Source organism: Polypterus senegalus, chromosome 17 (genome assembly GCF_016835505.1).
Source record: "Polypterus senegalus isolate Bchr_013 chromosome 17, ASM1683550v1, whole genome shotgun sequence".
Classification (NCBI taxonomy): Eukaryota; Metazoa; Chordata; class Cladistia; order Polypteriformes; family Polypteridae; genus Polypterus; species Polypterus senegalus.
In genome coordinates, this window is record NC_053170.1 from 84,338,081 (window position 1) to 84,354,826 (window position 16,746).

Genomic DNA, 16,746 nt, shown 5'->3' on the forward strand with positions numbered 1-16,746 from the left:
AGTCAGTAGTACAATACAATTTATTTTTGCATAGTCCAAAAATCACACAAGGAGTGACGCAATGGGCTTTAGCAGGCTCTGTCTTTTGACAGCCCCCCACCTTGACTTGACTCTACTCCAAAAAAAATCCTTGTAGGGGAAAAATGGAAGAAATCTCAGGAAAGGCAATTTGAAGAAAGACCCCTTTTTCCAGGTAGGTTTGGCGTGCAGTGGGTGTAAAGAAAAAAGGGGTAAATACAATACAATATCTAGAACAGAACACAAGTAATCCTCAATACAATAGTAAGAGCCAACATGTCCTATTCAATGTGACCTCACACTCTGGGGCAAAAACTATGCATTTTAAAATGGAAAAGAGGTTAATAGAGCACAAAACAAATGAACAGTACGGCACTCATGATGTAGTACCTCAAAAGGCAAATACAGACCCTCCATTATAATGAGCTTCACAAGTAAGTAAAAACTCAAGGATGTCCCTGGTTAGCTCTGCTAATAAAACAGCTGAGGTAAGAGACATATTACTGGCATAATGTTGGTAAAAAACTCATACTGTGAAATCAAAACCCAACCCGTGCCGTTTCTTTTTCCTCTAAGCCACTACAGTAATCCTGTTACATGTTCCTTAAAGTTGAGGAAAGAGGAACACAATGTGCATTGTCACCAGAAAAACAAAAATATTAACACAATGAAATCTAAACTTAGAATATAAAATGAAAAAAATGTTCCTGAAAGGTAGATGGGGTGAAGCAGATTCTGACACCTGATTAAAAGAAACAGTGTCTACACAAACAATAGCATATTCTACAGCAGCGTTTCTCAACCTTTAAGTATTTGCGACCCGAGTTTTCATAACAGTTTTAATCGTGCCCCCCTAACATTTTTTGAAAGGGGCCCACTAAAACCAATTTGTTCTTTTTTAATTAATGATATACAGTTAGGTTCATAAATATTTGGACAGAGACAACTTTTTTCTAATTTTGGTTCTGTACATTACCACAATGAATTTGAAATGAAACAACTCAGATGCAGTTGAAGTGCAGACTTTCAGCTTTGATTCAGTGCGGTGAACAAAACGATTGCATAAAAATGTGAGGCAACTAAAGTATTTCTTTAACACAATCCCTTCATTTCATGAGCTCAAAAGTAATTGGACAAATTAAATAACTGGAAATAAAATGTTCATTTCTAATACTTGGTTGAAAACCCTTTGCTGGCAATGACAGCCTGAAGTCTTGAACTCATGGACATCACCAGATGCTGGGTTTCCTCCTTTTTAATGCTCTGCCAGGCCTTTACTGCAGCGGCTTTCAGTTGCGGCCTTTCTGTGTGAAGTTTAGTCTTCAACAAGTGAAATGCACGCTCAATTGGGTTAAGATCAGGTGACCGACTTGGCCATTCAAGAATTTTCCACTTCTTTGCTTTAATAAACTCCTGGGTTGCTTTGGCTGTATGTTTTGGGTCCTTGTCCATCTGTATCATGAAACGCCGCCCAATCATTTAGCTGGATTTGAGCAGACAGCATGTCTCTGAACACCTCAGAATTCATTCATCTGCTTCTGTCCTGTGTCACATCATCAATAAACACTAGTGTCCCAGTGCCACTGGCAGCCATGCACGCCCAAGCCATCACACTGCCTGACTCCACCGTGTTTTACAGATGATGTGCTATGCTTTGGATAATGAGCTGTTCCACGCCTTCTCCATACTTTTTTCTTGCCATCATTCTGGTAGAGGTTGATCTTGGTTTCATCTGTCCAAAGAATGTTTTTCCAGAACTGTGCTGGCTTTTTAGATGTTCTTTAGCAAAGTCCAATCTAGCCTTTCTATTCTTGAGGCTTATGAGTGGCTTGCACCTTGCAGTGCACCCTCTGTATTTACTTTCATGCAGTCTTCTCTTTATGGTAGACTTGGATATCAATACGCCGACCAAGCCCTGGAGAGTGTTGTTCACTTGGTTGGCTGTTGTGAAGGGTTTCTCTTCACCATGGAAATGATTCTGCGATCATCCACCACTGTTGTCTTCCGTGGACGTCCAGGTCTTTTTGCGTTGCTGAGTTCACCAGTGCTTGCTTTCTTTCTCAGGATGTACCAAACTGTAGATTTTGCCACTCGTAATATTGTAGCAATTTCTTGAATGGGTTTTTCTGTTTTCGCAGCTTAAGGATGGCTTCTTTCACCTGCATGGAGAGCTCCTGTGACCGCATGTTGTCTGTTCACAGCAAAATCTTCCACATGCAAGCACCACACCTCAGATCAACTCCAGGCCTTTTATCTGCTTAATTGATAAGACATAACGACGGACTTGAACACACCTGCCCATGAAATAGCCTTTGAGTCAATTGTCCAATTACTTTTGAGCCCCTGAAATGAAGGGATTGTGTTAAAAAATGCTTTAGTTGCCTCACATTTTTATGCAATCTTTTGTTCAACCCACTGAATTAAAGCTGAAAGTCTGCACTTCAACTGCATCTGAGTTGTTTAATTTAAAATTCATTGTGGTAATGTACAGAACCAAAATGAGAAAAAAGTTGTCTCTGTCCAAATATTTATGGACCTAACTGTATCATAGATGTGTATTTTATTATACCTACTTAACTTTTATTGACATTTATCTAACTCTATATTTATTTTTCTAGTATCAGAATGTAGTTTAAGTTAATTTGTTTTGGTTTCAATAGATGTATTTTCATATTTTTTTCACATCTTCGCACCCCACCCCACAGTTTGAGAACCACTGCTCTACAGGGTGATTTTTAGCAAATGAGACGTAAATAAATAAGGATAGGGCTGTTGGACATATGAGATCCTCAACTTTATTCAGAGAAACTTGTTTCCAATACAATGCATCTTATTGTTAAACTTCTAAACATGGATTTTCATTAAAAATAAAAAATACTTTATTTTATAAGGTAGAAAACAAGAAAAATAAAATAATTGTTATTCACGCTCTTCAAGTTGAAATGGAATGTTAAATACCGTATGTGAAATTCTTGGTTAGAGGCTTTTCGATTAAAATAGTGACTCAATTCTAATACATTTTAAATTCTAACATTTTTATTAACACATTTTTGAAAACTATCACAATAAAACAAAGGGCAGCACGGTGGCGCAGTGGGTAGCACTGCTACTTTGCAGTAAGTAGGCCAGGGTTTGTGTACCAGGTCCTCCCTGCATGGAGTTTGCATCATCTCCCCATGTCTGTGTGGGTTTTCTCCCACAGTCCAAAGACATGCAGATCATAGCCCTAGTGTGTGGTTGGTGTGAGTTTGTGTGTTTGCGCTGCGATTGACTGGTGCCCTCTCAAGGGGTTGTTCCTGCCTTGTGCCCTGTGCTAGCTGGTCCCTGTTCAGAACTAAGAGGGTTAGAAAATGGCTGACTGACAATAAAATGGAGCATTTATTATTCGGACCTATTTCTGTGATATCTTGAGCTCCTTGTTTAATTAAACAGTTTTTATTTGCTTTCAGTTATCACAGTTTGCTAGGTAGCAGCAAAAGTATATTTTCCCTTCATAGGGAGGAATTTGCTAGTATTCTTGAACTTTCAAATTAATATTTTCATCTCATAATTTTTAAGGAGTTTACAAAACACAATAATTAATGATCAAAAAGAAAACAGTTGCAAGATGACAACTGAGGGCTGACATATTCTGTGGGCAGTTTGCAATGATCTACTTCTGTGCCGGGTAGCCAAACGGCTCCTTTGACCAGAGTTTAAACTCTCACTTGGACAGCGTCTGGATGGACTTTTCACATTCTTCCGGTGTCTTCCAGGGTTTTCCCCAGGGACTCTGCTTTCGTCGAATATTTCAAAAATTTGAGTGTGGGTGAGTGCACCCTGCAATAAACCTGTGTCCTCTTAGGGTTGGTTACTCTCTTGCATACTATGCTGTCAACATAAGCTACTGCTCTGCACAGCCCTATAATAGAATAAATGGACTCACAAATTACAAGAAAGGACATTTCAAATGCTTTCACCATGAGGTCTTGTGGCCGCTTATCAAGGTTTATATCAGAGCAATAAAAAGATATATAGATGTTGAGATTTCATTGCCAGTTCCCACTAAAAGTAATTACGGAATGTATTTTTTTCTAAATCTCGTAAAAAGCATAACACAAAGTTGGATATTATGTTTTTCTTTCATATGTTCTAAGCATATACCCTGTTTATGAGCGTAATTAATCTTTTGGAAGCCAAATAAAATAAAATTCTAATTACGATATTTGATGCTAATGGAATGGGCTTCAGCTCTCTGGAACATTGTGCTGGGAATGCAGGTTTTAGAAAATGGAGAGGTGAATGGATTCATCTAATAGTCTTCCTCTCTCTCTACTTTTTTTCGTATATGAAGTATAGGGGAAAGTATTGTGATCCTCCAAAGATTTGATGTCGAGATTTTGATGAATCTCGACGTTTTAAACCTTCCTGACTTTCTCGTATAGGGAGAGTATTGGAATCCTCTAAAAATTCTGTTTCGAGAATTTGATGACTCTCAATGTTTTAGACCTCCCAGAGTCCAAAAATACCATTTTTGGAATTATGTCTGTGTATCTGTCTGTGTGTGCGTTTGTATTGTCACAGGTGGCTGGGGGTGGTACCCAGCCGGGACACCCTGTAGGACCGGAGGAGGGCTTACGCCTCCCCCAGACAAGATGGGGGCGATTGCCCTGGTGGCTTAGGGGAACACGGGAACTGAGCTTGGAAGCTCAACACTATAGGGGCCCGTGGTCACCGCCAGGGGGCATCCCAATGCCTATGGAGCCCTTCCGGGTGTGGTGGAAGTGCTGAGGGGAAGAAGATCAGGGCACCCGAAGTGCTTCCAGGTGCGCAGCTGGTACTTCTGCCACACTGAGGAGTGCCGGTGGAAACTAATCAGGAGGCACCTTGAGCACATCCGGGTGGGGATAAAAGGGGCCGCCTCCCTCCATTCGAGGGCTGGAGTCGGGTGAGAAGAAGGACAGAGCTCGGGTGGAGAGAAGAGGCGGCCTGAAGAGAGTGAGGCATTGTGTGAGGGCCTGGACTTTTGGGGGGTTTGGGAGTTGTGTGCACTTTTGTCAATAATAGTCATGCAAATAAACGTGTTTAAGGTTTCTTAATTTAGTCATGTTTACACAAGAAAACATCAGTTGCATCTAATAACAGACAGAATGAAATAAAACAGACAAATAGAAACATGAAAGGTTAAGGTAAGGCAGTTTGATAAAACATATTTACACAAAAAAAGGTTACAGGATATATATCAAAACCTTCATCATTATCTTCGATATTTCTTATTGAAAAGTCGTATGGCATTAGGAAGAAAGGAGTTTCTGGGCGATTTGTGTGGGTTTTCAAAGCGACTATCCTTCCTGATTTACTGAACTTTAGTTCTACATGTAATGGAATGAATGTTTGTCATCAGCTGAGATGATTTCCAGTTTCTTGAACATTGCCCTCTGACACACACTAGTCAAATCATCTACGTCAGCCCCAATGACTTTAGCCGCATACTTCTTAATCTGCTGGAGCTTTTTTGAGTTTTGGTTTGTCAGACTATTAAACCAGGCAATGAAACTGAAAGTGATCACAGACTGGATCAGACTGCGATAAAAGGACAACATGAGCTCCTTGTCTACTTTAAATAGTTTGAGTTTATGGTGGAGAAATAAGCGCAGGTTGCATTTAGAGAATGATTTTTTTTGTATTTGTATTCCAGTTAAGATTGTTACCTAGGTAAGTTCCTAAGTATTTGTATTCAGTCACTATTTCTACCTCCTCTCCCAGAACTACAATAGGTGAACATACAGATTTCTGTCTCTTAAAATCAAATAGCATTTCTTTGGTCTTATTTACATTCAGAGTGAGAGAGTTTTTATTGCACCAATTTATCATCCAGTTCACTTGATTTAGATAGTGGCTTTCATCGTCCCCAGATATGAGCCTGGTGTCATCCGCATACTTGATAATGGAGCAGTGCTCATTGTTCTGTCTCAAAGTCACTTGTGTACAGAGTAAACAGTAATGGTGATAAGACACACCCCTGCGGACTTCCTGTGTTATGAATGAATGGCAATTGAAAAAGTGTCCTGGACTTTAACTTTCTGTGAACGGTTTAAAAGAAAGTTCTGAATCCATAGTGTAATAAATGGGTTTACATTCATACTGTTCAGTTTCCCAATCAGTATATGAGGCTGTATAGTATTGAATGCTGAAGAAAAATCCAAAAATAGTGCTCTGACATATGAATCAGGCTGATCAAGAAAGGTGTAGTGTCTCTGTCATTAAAATGTTTAACAATGTGGGTGATTACAGTAATTCCTCGCTATATCGCACTTGGACTTTCGCGGCTTCACTCTATCGTGGATTTTATATGTAAGCATATCTAAATATATAACGCGGATTTTTCGCTTCTTCGCGGGTTCTGCGGACAATGTGTCTTTTTACTTCCTGTACATGCTTCCTCAGTTGGTTTTCCCACTTGATTTCATACAAGGGACGCTATTGGCAGATGACTGGGAAGCTAACCAATCAGAGCACGCAGTTAAGTTCCTGTGTGCTGATTGACTCAGCGACGGAGCGCCGAATTCAATTCCGCGGCGTTAACCAGGAAGTCTCATCTCGCTCATTCAGCATCAACGTGTTTCGCTGTGTAAAGAGTTAATTTTTGTGCTCTTTTGTGTTAATCTTTGTGCGTAGTCAAGCCCTTCATTGTGGCTCCAAAACGATCTGCTACTGCTTCAGGGGCCGTGCCCAAGCGCCAATGGAAGATGTTAACGATTGCCGAAAAGGTAAACGTTTTGGATTTGTTGAAGGAAGGGAAAAGCTACACTGCCATAGGACGCCATTATGGCATCAATGAGGCTACGATTCTTTTTATTTAAAAAGGAGGAAAAGAATATAAGATCTACAGCTGCAGTGTCCTTTAACCAGGGTGCAAAATGAGTTGTGAGAGGATGTAATAAGGCGATAGTCCGGATGGAATCTGCTTTAGGGATTTGGATTGAAGAAGAACAATGGAGGTGCTACACAATCGCCTGAAGAGGCTCCTTTAGAAGGACTGTAACACTCTCCTTTGTTGTGCAATAAAATTAAACTCATTGTTATCGGACAAGTCGTCGTGTCATTGTTGGTGAGTAAACATAATTAATTTTCCACGTACAGTACTTAGTACATGTACGTACGTTTAGTGTCACTGTACACACATTTACTGTATAGACTCTTTCTTGCATTGTGCGTATTTATTGCTGGTGGCCTGTCTATCGTAATTTCTGCAACATATGTGATATCAGAGACGCTCGATATCTTTAAAGTAATATTTAGGTTTTACTGTATATAAACAGTGTGTTGACATACATAATTTCAATGAATCTTACCTAATATCTAAGAGAATACAAAGGGTTTATGCTGTATAACTGTGCGGGGAATATTTATAAACAGTGTGGGAGAGTTTAAAAGGGCTTAAAATATATAAAAATAACCATACAAACATATGGTTTCTACTTTGGATTTTCACCTATCGTGGGGTCTGGAGCATAATCCCCGATCGAGGAGGGATTACTGTATAACGATGTCTGCCTGTCTGTGTCCGGGCCACGTTCCACATTATGTAAACACAATAGCTTAAATCCGCTTTCACTTACGTCAACCAAATTTTGCATATAAGTATTAGGTACAAAACGTAGATTTCCATCAACTTTTGGACTATTTCCGTTAACCGGATGTGGTACTTTACTTTTTATTTATGCAGCTGCAGAGTCCGATTTATTCAACTTTACTTTTATAATAATTGTTCAATATATTATTAATTTGATTTGTTGTTGATGGTCCTTTAATGTACATAATATAAAAATATAATCATTGTCTTGCAATTTACTCCTCAAATATCCATCCACATATCTGAGTATACGAGAAAGTCTAGGGGAGACCATTACCGATTTTTTAAAGCAACAACTGACAATACTTTTTGTTTCATGTCTATTGTTTTAAGGGTTAACGTATTCGCAGAGTATAGTTTCAATGAACTGGCCCTGGGGGACAAGTTTATCCCAGCTGCTTTTATTCTAATCAGCCTGTTATCAAAGGCCAATTTACACCTTTAAATGCTCTCATTGTTTAGGAGTGTTTGTTCTTTCTCTACTAAATCAGTAGTTTTATAACTGTTTCCTCAAGCCTTAGCTTATAACTGGTATCAACCTGTTCTTGCTAACTACGTTTTGTTATTTAATTCATGGGCTTGTTAAAGTGTATTCATTTATTTTTTCTAAAACATCCATCTACCCACTGATTTGCTTAGGACAATACATACATGTAAATAGTAAACACTGATATTATCTAATAGAGATTATGGGTATTTTTATATATGATTTCCTTAAAAAGAAAAATTGGTTATAAGCTGGATATTAAAGAAGCATAGCCTGGGTCCCAATGTGACTCATGATAGGACGAGTGGGATTACAAATTTGTAGATAAATGGATATTTTCAGGGGGGAAAAAAAATCAATATACAACTTTTCACAAGCCATTTAATAAAAAAAGAAAAAAGAAAACACACCTGTAATAAGCTATGAGTACAATAAAAAGTTGAATAATAAATGCAAGTATTGGCTGATCTGAATCTACTGATTTAGAAATGAGAAAACATAATCATATTCTCAAACCCATTGGTACATTTTTAAATACACCTCGTCTAGTCATAGCTGGTGAACACTAAGTCTTGTTCTATGGGCCCAGTAAGTCAGGATGAAGTTTCTCAGAGATCTAAGGGAATGGTGGGAGTGAGACTGGGGCGAGGCTCATTGATGATGCATGACAACAAAGAGGGCCCGAGGTACCGGTCCTGGACCACAGAACGTTCCTCTGCCAGGAGGAGGGACATGGCAATTGGGAGATGAAAAGGACTGAGGTGATAGCCTGGAAAGACTCCTACATACACACCACCTAGGAGGTTTCCATTAGTGCTTCTGCCCTGAGTTCTCTGGGCAAGATACACTCAACATGGCTAGGGAGTGACAGCCATCAGACCCTTGGGCCCTCCTGCAGAAGGTTACTATCTGTAGTGTTACTTTATTAACCCCAGCTGCTGCTTGAATACCTGTGTGTGCATGTGTTGGCAATTTAGCAGACTCACTGTTAATGCACATCTGTTCTTGTGGGTGGTGAGAACTTTGAGTCCGCTGCTTGTCAGAACACTAGTCTGAAAACCCTGAAGTCTGGCTGTACCATCCTCAGTGTTACCGGGCAAGACTCAAACAGTACTGCAGGATGGAGTTTAACGACATTGGGAGATAACTTTTAGAATGCACATCAGAAGGCTCACTCTTTTGAGGCTGGAGTTGACTTAATACAATTCAAAGTTGGGGTTGGAGGTTGGGCTATATGGCACAAAGCTGGACCCAACCCTAGACCAGGTGCCAGTCCATCACAATGCCCACTCTTGACCATAAACAAGCACACTCATATTCACATGGGGCCAACCTGTAGCCTTCAATTAATCTAACATACGTCCATCTTTAATATCTAAGAGTACTCAAATGTATAAAATTGCCTTTGGTTTGAATTTGGCTGGAATAAAAAGCAGCAGCTACAAATCAGTCCTCCAGGAGTGATTTTGAGAAGCCAAACTGCATGAATAAATTAATAGTTAAAACAAGAACAGCAAAAGGCAAAAAAGATCATTGACATATCCACTAAACCAATTTTCTGATCTTGTTTTTTTATTACAAGGTGGTGAGCAGCTAGAGCCAATCCTTTAGCATCAGCTGCAAAAATTTGAAATTGTTTTTATTCAGTGTGCAAAAGAGAGAATATTTTCACTTTTAACCATGCCATACCTGAGCGAAAAAATAATGCCTAACTGTGAATTGGAAAAGGCATGCTTCTCTCACTTACCTTTAGTGACAAACATCAGCGAATTAGCCACATTTCTCAACTCCGTCATTTCAACCTTAGAAAACAGATCACCTGGCGTTGTGGCTAAGGCAGCAACAAGGCTGCTGTTTTATTCCTTGCCTCTGGCTCACTCAGTGTCACTTATTACAGTAAGTGACTTTACTTGTCTGAGCCGAAGTTGCAAAACTGTACTGAAACAGTTGTTCTGTAGAGCTGTGTACCTGTAAAGCCCCTTGCTATAGTTTCCTACATATAAAGGTGCTATATAATGTTAAGGTGGGGGCGGCACGGTGGCGCAGTGGTAGCGCTGCTGCCTCGCAGCTAGGAGACCCAGGTTCGCTTCCCGGGTCCTCCCTGCATGGAGCTTGCATGTTCTCCCCGTGTCTGCGTGGGTTTCCTCCGTGCGCTCCGGTTTCCTCCCACAATCCAAAGACATGTGGGTTAGGTGGATTGGCGATTCTAAATTGGCCCTAGTGTGTGCTTGGTGTGTGTTTGTGTGTGCCATGCGGTGGGTTGGCACCCTGCCCAGGATTGGTTCCTGCCTTGTGCCCTGTGTTGGCTGGGATTGGCTCCAGCAGACCCCCATGACCCTGTGTTCGGATTCAGCGGGTTAGAAAATGGATGGATGGATGGATAATGTTAAGGCTGTTTATAAGATTATGTGCACCTGTTTTTTTTGGGCGGGTATAAGGTGGGCTATCAATTTCTAAATGACATGTAAGGCTGCAAGTAATAACTTAACACCATTAATAAAAAATATTGAGAAATAACAGTGTTTGATCTGTAAAATAACAATAACACATAAGCATGTTAAACCAGATGTCTTTTAATACTTAATTGACTACATCTGTAATAATTTTATACAGTTTCATTGAAAGGGGTAGTGTTGTGGTATGGTAGCTAATGCTGCTTCCTCATAGCTAAAGGAACTAAAATCCAATGGAATTTGTAAATATTGCCTGTGTCCACTGTCGGAGATGACTGGGGTGGCGACCCGGCCGGGACACCCAGGAAGACCGAAAGAGGGCTTACGTCCACCTCAGACCACGAGGAGGCGACCACCCTGGTTCCTTTGGGGGCCACGGGTACAGAGCTTTGAAGCTCTACCCTGTAGGGGCACGTGGTCACTGCCAGGGGGCGACCCTGTGCCTTGGGAGCCCTGGACTTCGGCACTTCCGCCACACCCAGAAGTGCCAAAGGGAAGACAAGCAGGGACACCCGGAGTGCTTCCGGGTACGCAGCCGACACTTCTGCCACACTGGGGAGTGCCAGTGGAAGATTGCCGGAAAGCACCTGGAGCACATCCGGGTGCATATAAAAGGAGCCGCCTCCCTTCATACAATGGCTGGAGTCGGGAGGAGAACGACAAGGTCTTGGAGGAGAGGCAAGGAGGCGGCCTGAAGAAAGAGAAGGCATTGTATTGTTGGCCAGGACTTTGCGGATTTAAGGGTTGTGTGCACTATTGTAAATATGGATTATGTAAATAAACGTGTGTTGGGTGACATTAACATGTCTGCCTGTCTGTGTCCGGGCCGGCTTCCACACCACATGGGTTTTTTTCTCCAAGTTACAGTGATCCCCTGCTATATCGCGCCCCTGCTATATCGCGGATTTTTCTGTGGAACATATCTAATTTTATACGTACATTGTACACTGCGGTAGACAAAGAGTTTCGTGTTACAGTACCCAGATGATTTCTTACAAGGCCTATTATTGGCTGAAAGGATAGGCTCAACCAATCACTGCGGGATTTTCATTCTCTTGGGATCTGATTGGCTGTTGTTAACGTGGTGTAATCTCGCAAGAACAGCGAGCGTGGGTCTCAGTTCTCTGCGTATCGCGTACCTTGCTTGTGGTCCGATTGTTGTGAGCAAACTTTTTGTGTACTTTTCATTTTGTTTTAAGCCCTACGATGGCTCCCAAGCGTCCTGCATCTTCTAAGCCTTCTGGTAGTAGAGAGCCTAAGCACCAGTGGAAGACATTGACCATTCAGGAGAAGGTAAAACTCCTAGATATGTTTCGGGAAGAAAAGCGTTACACGGACGTCGCTCGCCATTATAAGTTTACATGTGTTTAAAGCATGTGGGAGGGTATTTTAAGGCTTAAACTATAAAAAAAAAAATTTATTTATATGGTCTTTCTGTATCGCGGATGGGTTTGGAACATAACTTCCGCGATAGGTGGGGGATCACTGTACTCCAGTTTCCTCACATATTCAACAAGTTGCTAATTAATTAAATTAATCAGAAACTCTAAATGGTCTTTTATGAGAATGTGTGCGTTTGTGCTCGAGTGTGTCCTTTGGTGGACTGATATGCCATCCAGAGCCTTTGTATGATATAGGAAAGATACATTCCCAGTAATGGATGAAGAGAGTTCAGAAAATGGATAGACAGGATGTATCAATAACATGAAACATCACAAGAAGTAGATACGATTAAGTACAGTATGAAGCTGACAAGCATATGTATAATAAAATTAAAGCTGCAGTATAAGTAGAAAAAAAATCGTGAGTGGTCTCGCTCTAGATTTTTTCGTATACTCATGGGGATGGAAATTGGAGGAGTAAACCGCAAGACAATGATTAGATTTTTATATTATGTACATTAAAGAACCATCAAATCAAATCAAATTAATAATATACTGAACAATTATTACAAAAGTCAAGTCAAGTCAAGGAGCATGCACTGGTACAGCACGTTGCCGCACCCACTACACAACGAAAAACAACTCGGGATCCCGGTTTGCAACCCCCCCAGGCAGATGCACGGTCCAGTCCCACCCTCCAGAAATGACCCTCTATCTGCCACAGCCAGGTGTCACGTGGGCGAATCCTTGGCCTGCTCCAGCCACTCGGGTCCCCAACAATGAGGATCTTATGAGCCGGATCACCCTCAGGGAAACACACCACATGGCCGTAGTGCCGTAACTGACGCTCCCTCACAATGCAGGTCATGTGCCTCATTCGGGACTCCATGAGCAACTGCTCATTCGACACAAAGTCAAACCAATGGTACCCAAGGATTTTCTGCAGAGACACAGTACCAAAGGAGTCCAGTCTTCGTCTCAGGTCACTGGATAGCGTCCATGTCTCACAACCATAAAGCAAGACAGGAAGCACCAGGACTCTAAAGACTTCGTCCTTTTGCTTAGATATTGGGAGCGCCACACTCCTTTTTCAGCGACCTCATGACCCCCCATGCTCTCCCAATCCGTCTACTAACTTCATAGGAAGAGTCACCAGAGACTTGAATGTCACTGCCAAGGTAAGTAAACCTCTCGACAAGGTCTACACTCTCTCCGCAGACAGACACACTGCTGATGGCCATGCCCAAGAGGTCATTAAAGGCCTGGATCTTGGTTTTTATCAGTACACTCGCAAGCCCAGACACTCAGGATGCGGTCGATGGTAGACTTCTTAGACGTAAAACCAGACTGTTCCAGTCGCTGGTAAGTGAGCAAGTAATCACAGATCCTATTCAGGACGGCCCTAGCTAGGACCTTACCCGGTTATCCCCCTGTAGCTGCTGCAATCCAGGCGATCACCCTTTTCAGATAGTACATCTGGAAAGGGAAGGGTGATTACAAAAGTAAAACTGAATAAATCAGACTCTGCAGCTGCATGAATAAAAGGTAAAGTACCACTTCTGGTTAAAGGAAATAGCCCAAAAGTTGATAGAAATCAACGTTTTGTACCTAATACTTGTATGCAAAATTTGGAAAGCGTACTCAAGTTATCGTGTTTACATACATACACACACACAGACATAATTCCAAAAAAGGTATTTTCAAACTCAGGGAGGTCTAAAACGTCAAGATTCATTAAAATTTCAAAGTGGAATTTTTGAACGATTCTAATACTTTCCCTATACTTCATATACGAGAAAGTCAGGGAGGTCTAAAACATTGAGATTCATCAAAATCTCAACATCAAATCTTTGGACGATTACAATACTTTCCCTATACTTTATATACAAGAAAAAAATGACATTAGAAAAGAGCAGATAAGAAACAGCCAAGACAAGAGAATCTTGTGCAGGCCTATTCAGAAAGTTACAAAAAGTTCAAGAATGCAAAACTCAAGATATTATACTTCCACCATTTAAATGTTGCAGTTGATGGAGCTCTTTGAACAGAGCCAAATAATATGTGAAACAAAATTAAATGAATGTTAACCAAGAATTTCAAGATGTGAGCTTTGGGACAACAAGAGGTTTAATGGTTCTACAGAGTAAGCCATCTAGTACAGATTGAGAGAAGGGGACACAGTCCAAAGAAAACTGGAGGCCAGTCAAAGGTAGTAATTGGCAGATCTGGGTTGAATGAAAATTATCTTCTACTTGTAGGTGTCATGAAATCACGCTTGTACATAAATGTCCTGTCTTCAGTAAAATTTTCATCAGGAGGGTACAGTCAGCTTGTTATGATGTGCAATATACATCACACAAAAATTCCAGTACAGCGATTCAAATCTGTATTTGGCTGTTTGGCTTTGATGGCTAGGTGGCAAACATAGCATCACAAATCAGGTCTCCATATATGGATGGGCACTGACATATAAAACAAGCCTCTACACAATGGTTATCATCATTTATTAAATTACAATTGTGGGCAACTTCATCTAGTCTAACTTGAACATAACACTACATTACTGAATTTCTCAAATCGGAGATGTGCATATCTGGTAAACTGGCAGCTCTAAACGAATGTGTGTGCTACACTGGCACCTCGTCCAAGGCTTGTCCCTGTCTAGGTCCCAGTGCAGCTCAAAACAGTAAAAACAATTTTCATGACGATAAATTCTACAGGTGATTTAGAAAATGAATAGAAGGAATAAGTTTTGTCACACAGTCATTCAGGTTTGGGCCTTGAGCCAACAACCCTCCTGCCATTTCCTCACAAGCTTTATTTCTTATACCACCTTTCTAAAGCCTTACCTTGCATCTGGTGCTTCTGGATTAGCACTGCCACCCTATGGCCCCAAACTATATGTGAAAGTTGGAAAAAATGAATGGAATGGTGTGATCTTTCTATAGTGAATATCCCGAAGTGTCTTACAAATAATAATACAGAACAATTATTTCCTTATTTCTATGGATACATCCCATGGCATTGTGGACTTTGTAATGATGAATGAAACAAGACACTGTATATTAACATCTTTTACAGCAAGACCTGAAAACATTTTACATGATATGAAAGATTTTAGATACATAATCATGCCATAATTTGATTTTGCACTGTTCAATATTTGGCAGATTAAATGTACTTGGCAAAAAATATAATTCCACGGGTGGAATGTGAAATAGGCTGTTTGGCTTTAATGGCTAGGATGCGTCACAGCATCACAAATAAGGTCTCCATATATTAATAAACCTCGGCATATAAATCAAGGCTCTGCACATTTTCGCAACGTACTACGGTCGTCACAATTTTGTAATGCGGAGAGGGAAGTATCTTCTGAAGCCAAGGACTTATAATCGAGGGGGGCTCGCGCGTCGATCAGACAGACTCCCTCGTAGGTGAATTTAGGCCACCAGGGTGGACGTATTTCTATGGGCTTCTCTACCTGTTAGTCCACATTTCTACTTCACCAGTCAATCCGCCTCCGTCTGTTTGAATGTCGGCTCTCAGTCCGTCACTGCTCATTATAAAGCCTGGCGACTGTCGCCAATTAGGATTTCGTACTCACCTGCCGTCTGGCAGTCCGCGCAACGCCCATTTCCTGGCATTTTCAGCAGTTCCAACAAAACCTTCTTATTACGGTCCCGATCTGCCATGCCTCTATAGCGCCTTTCCGCCGTGCAGGCGCTCACTGAATATGCGAGACAGGCAGGGAAAGTCAAGCAAGACACGGGAAGCGAAACTGGGAGGAGCGCATTGACACGGGGGCCAATGAAACGTAGCAGATGACGGACACGCTCTCGAGCTGTGAGCGCGGCTTTTACGATAAGACGCCTTGCAGTCGTTGACATGGCGACAAAAACTAACGGGGCTTGGGTTAGCGCTAAATATAAATGCCAAGAAGACAAATGCACGACAACCGCAAGATTAGTTGCATGAAATGATCTTTCATGTTGGTACATCAGTTGGCAGTTTCATCTAGTGTAACTTAAGCATAAAGAGTACATTACTGAATTTCTAAAATCGGAGCCATGCATATTCGGATAGCTGGCAACTCTAAAATTTCAAAGTTTGAAAGAGTGTGTCCTGCAATGGACTGGCGACCGCTGCCCAGGTCCCACTGCGGCTCGAAATAGGAAAATGCTTTCCGTGACAAAGAACTCTACAGGTGGTTAAAAAAAAAGGGTCGATGAAGTTTCGTCACAGTTTATCAGTGGTCGAATTTGAACCATCTCAACCATTTTTGTCACAAGCTTTACTTCTAACAACATCCTTCTGCAGCCTTGAGAGGAACATACTTACTACCAAGGGCTCGGTTCAAGTCTTGCACCCAGTGTTGCTGGGTAAGCACTTGTTCCCCATCACCTTGAATTAGATTTGAAGTTTGGAAAATGAATCTAATTTTGCAACTTTAAGAGTTCAAGTCGATTGCCTTAGCCACGCACCACACAGACTGAAAGTGAATTACTTTCTTTGAGTCATTGGGTTAGTTCAGTGATAAGATGATATTTGATATATTGTGCTTCAATGCCTAACAACTTAGCCTTTCATTTTGGTTACAGCATCTGTAAGATATTCTACTTTGAGCTTCTAATATTTCTGAAGCCATGGATTCTTACTCCTGTGGGCAAGGGAATCTATGTAAAGATTTCAAAATGTAATCCGCTCATTGTTTCTTTATCATTTACTGTTTTAATGCATGTCACTTGTTTATAGAATTTTTATTCTGTAAACTGTGCTGGATCATTGTATCAT

At 41.0% G+C, this 16,746-nt stretch overlaps 1 protein-coding gene across 1 annotated transcript in view; it reads right to left on the reverse strand.

Annotated features, from left to right (window-relative positions):
* adap2 (ArfGAP with dual PH domains 2) overlaps positions 1 to 15,737 on the reverse strand; it is a 61,676-nt gene extending 45,939 nt beyond the window's left edge. Inside the window, exon 1 of the mRNA XM_039740274.1 lies at positions 15,560 to 15,737. Coding sequence (XP_039596208.1) covers positions 15,560 to 15,647 — 88 coding nt within the window. The 5' untranslated portion in view covers positions 15,648 to 15,737. The remainder of the gene's footprint in view (positions 1 to 15,559) is intronic.
* Positions 15,738 to 16,746: the final 1,009 nt, after the last annotated feature.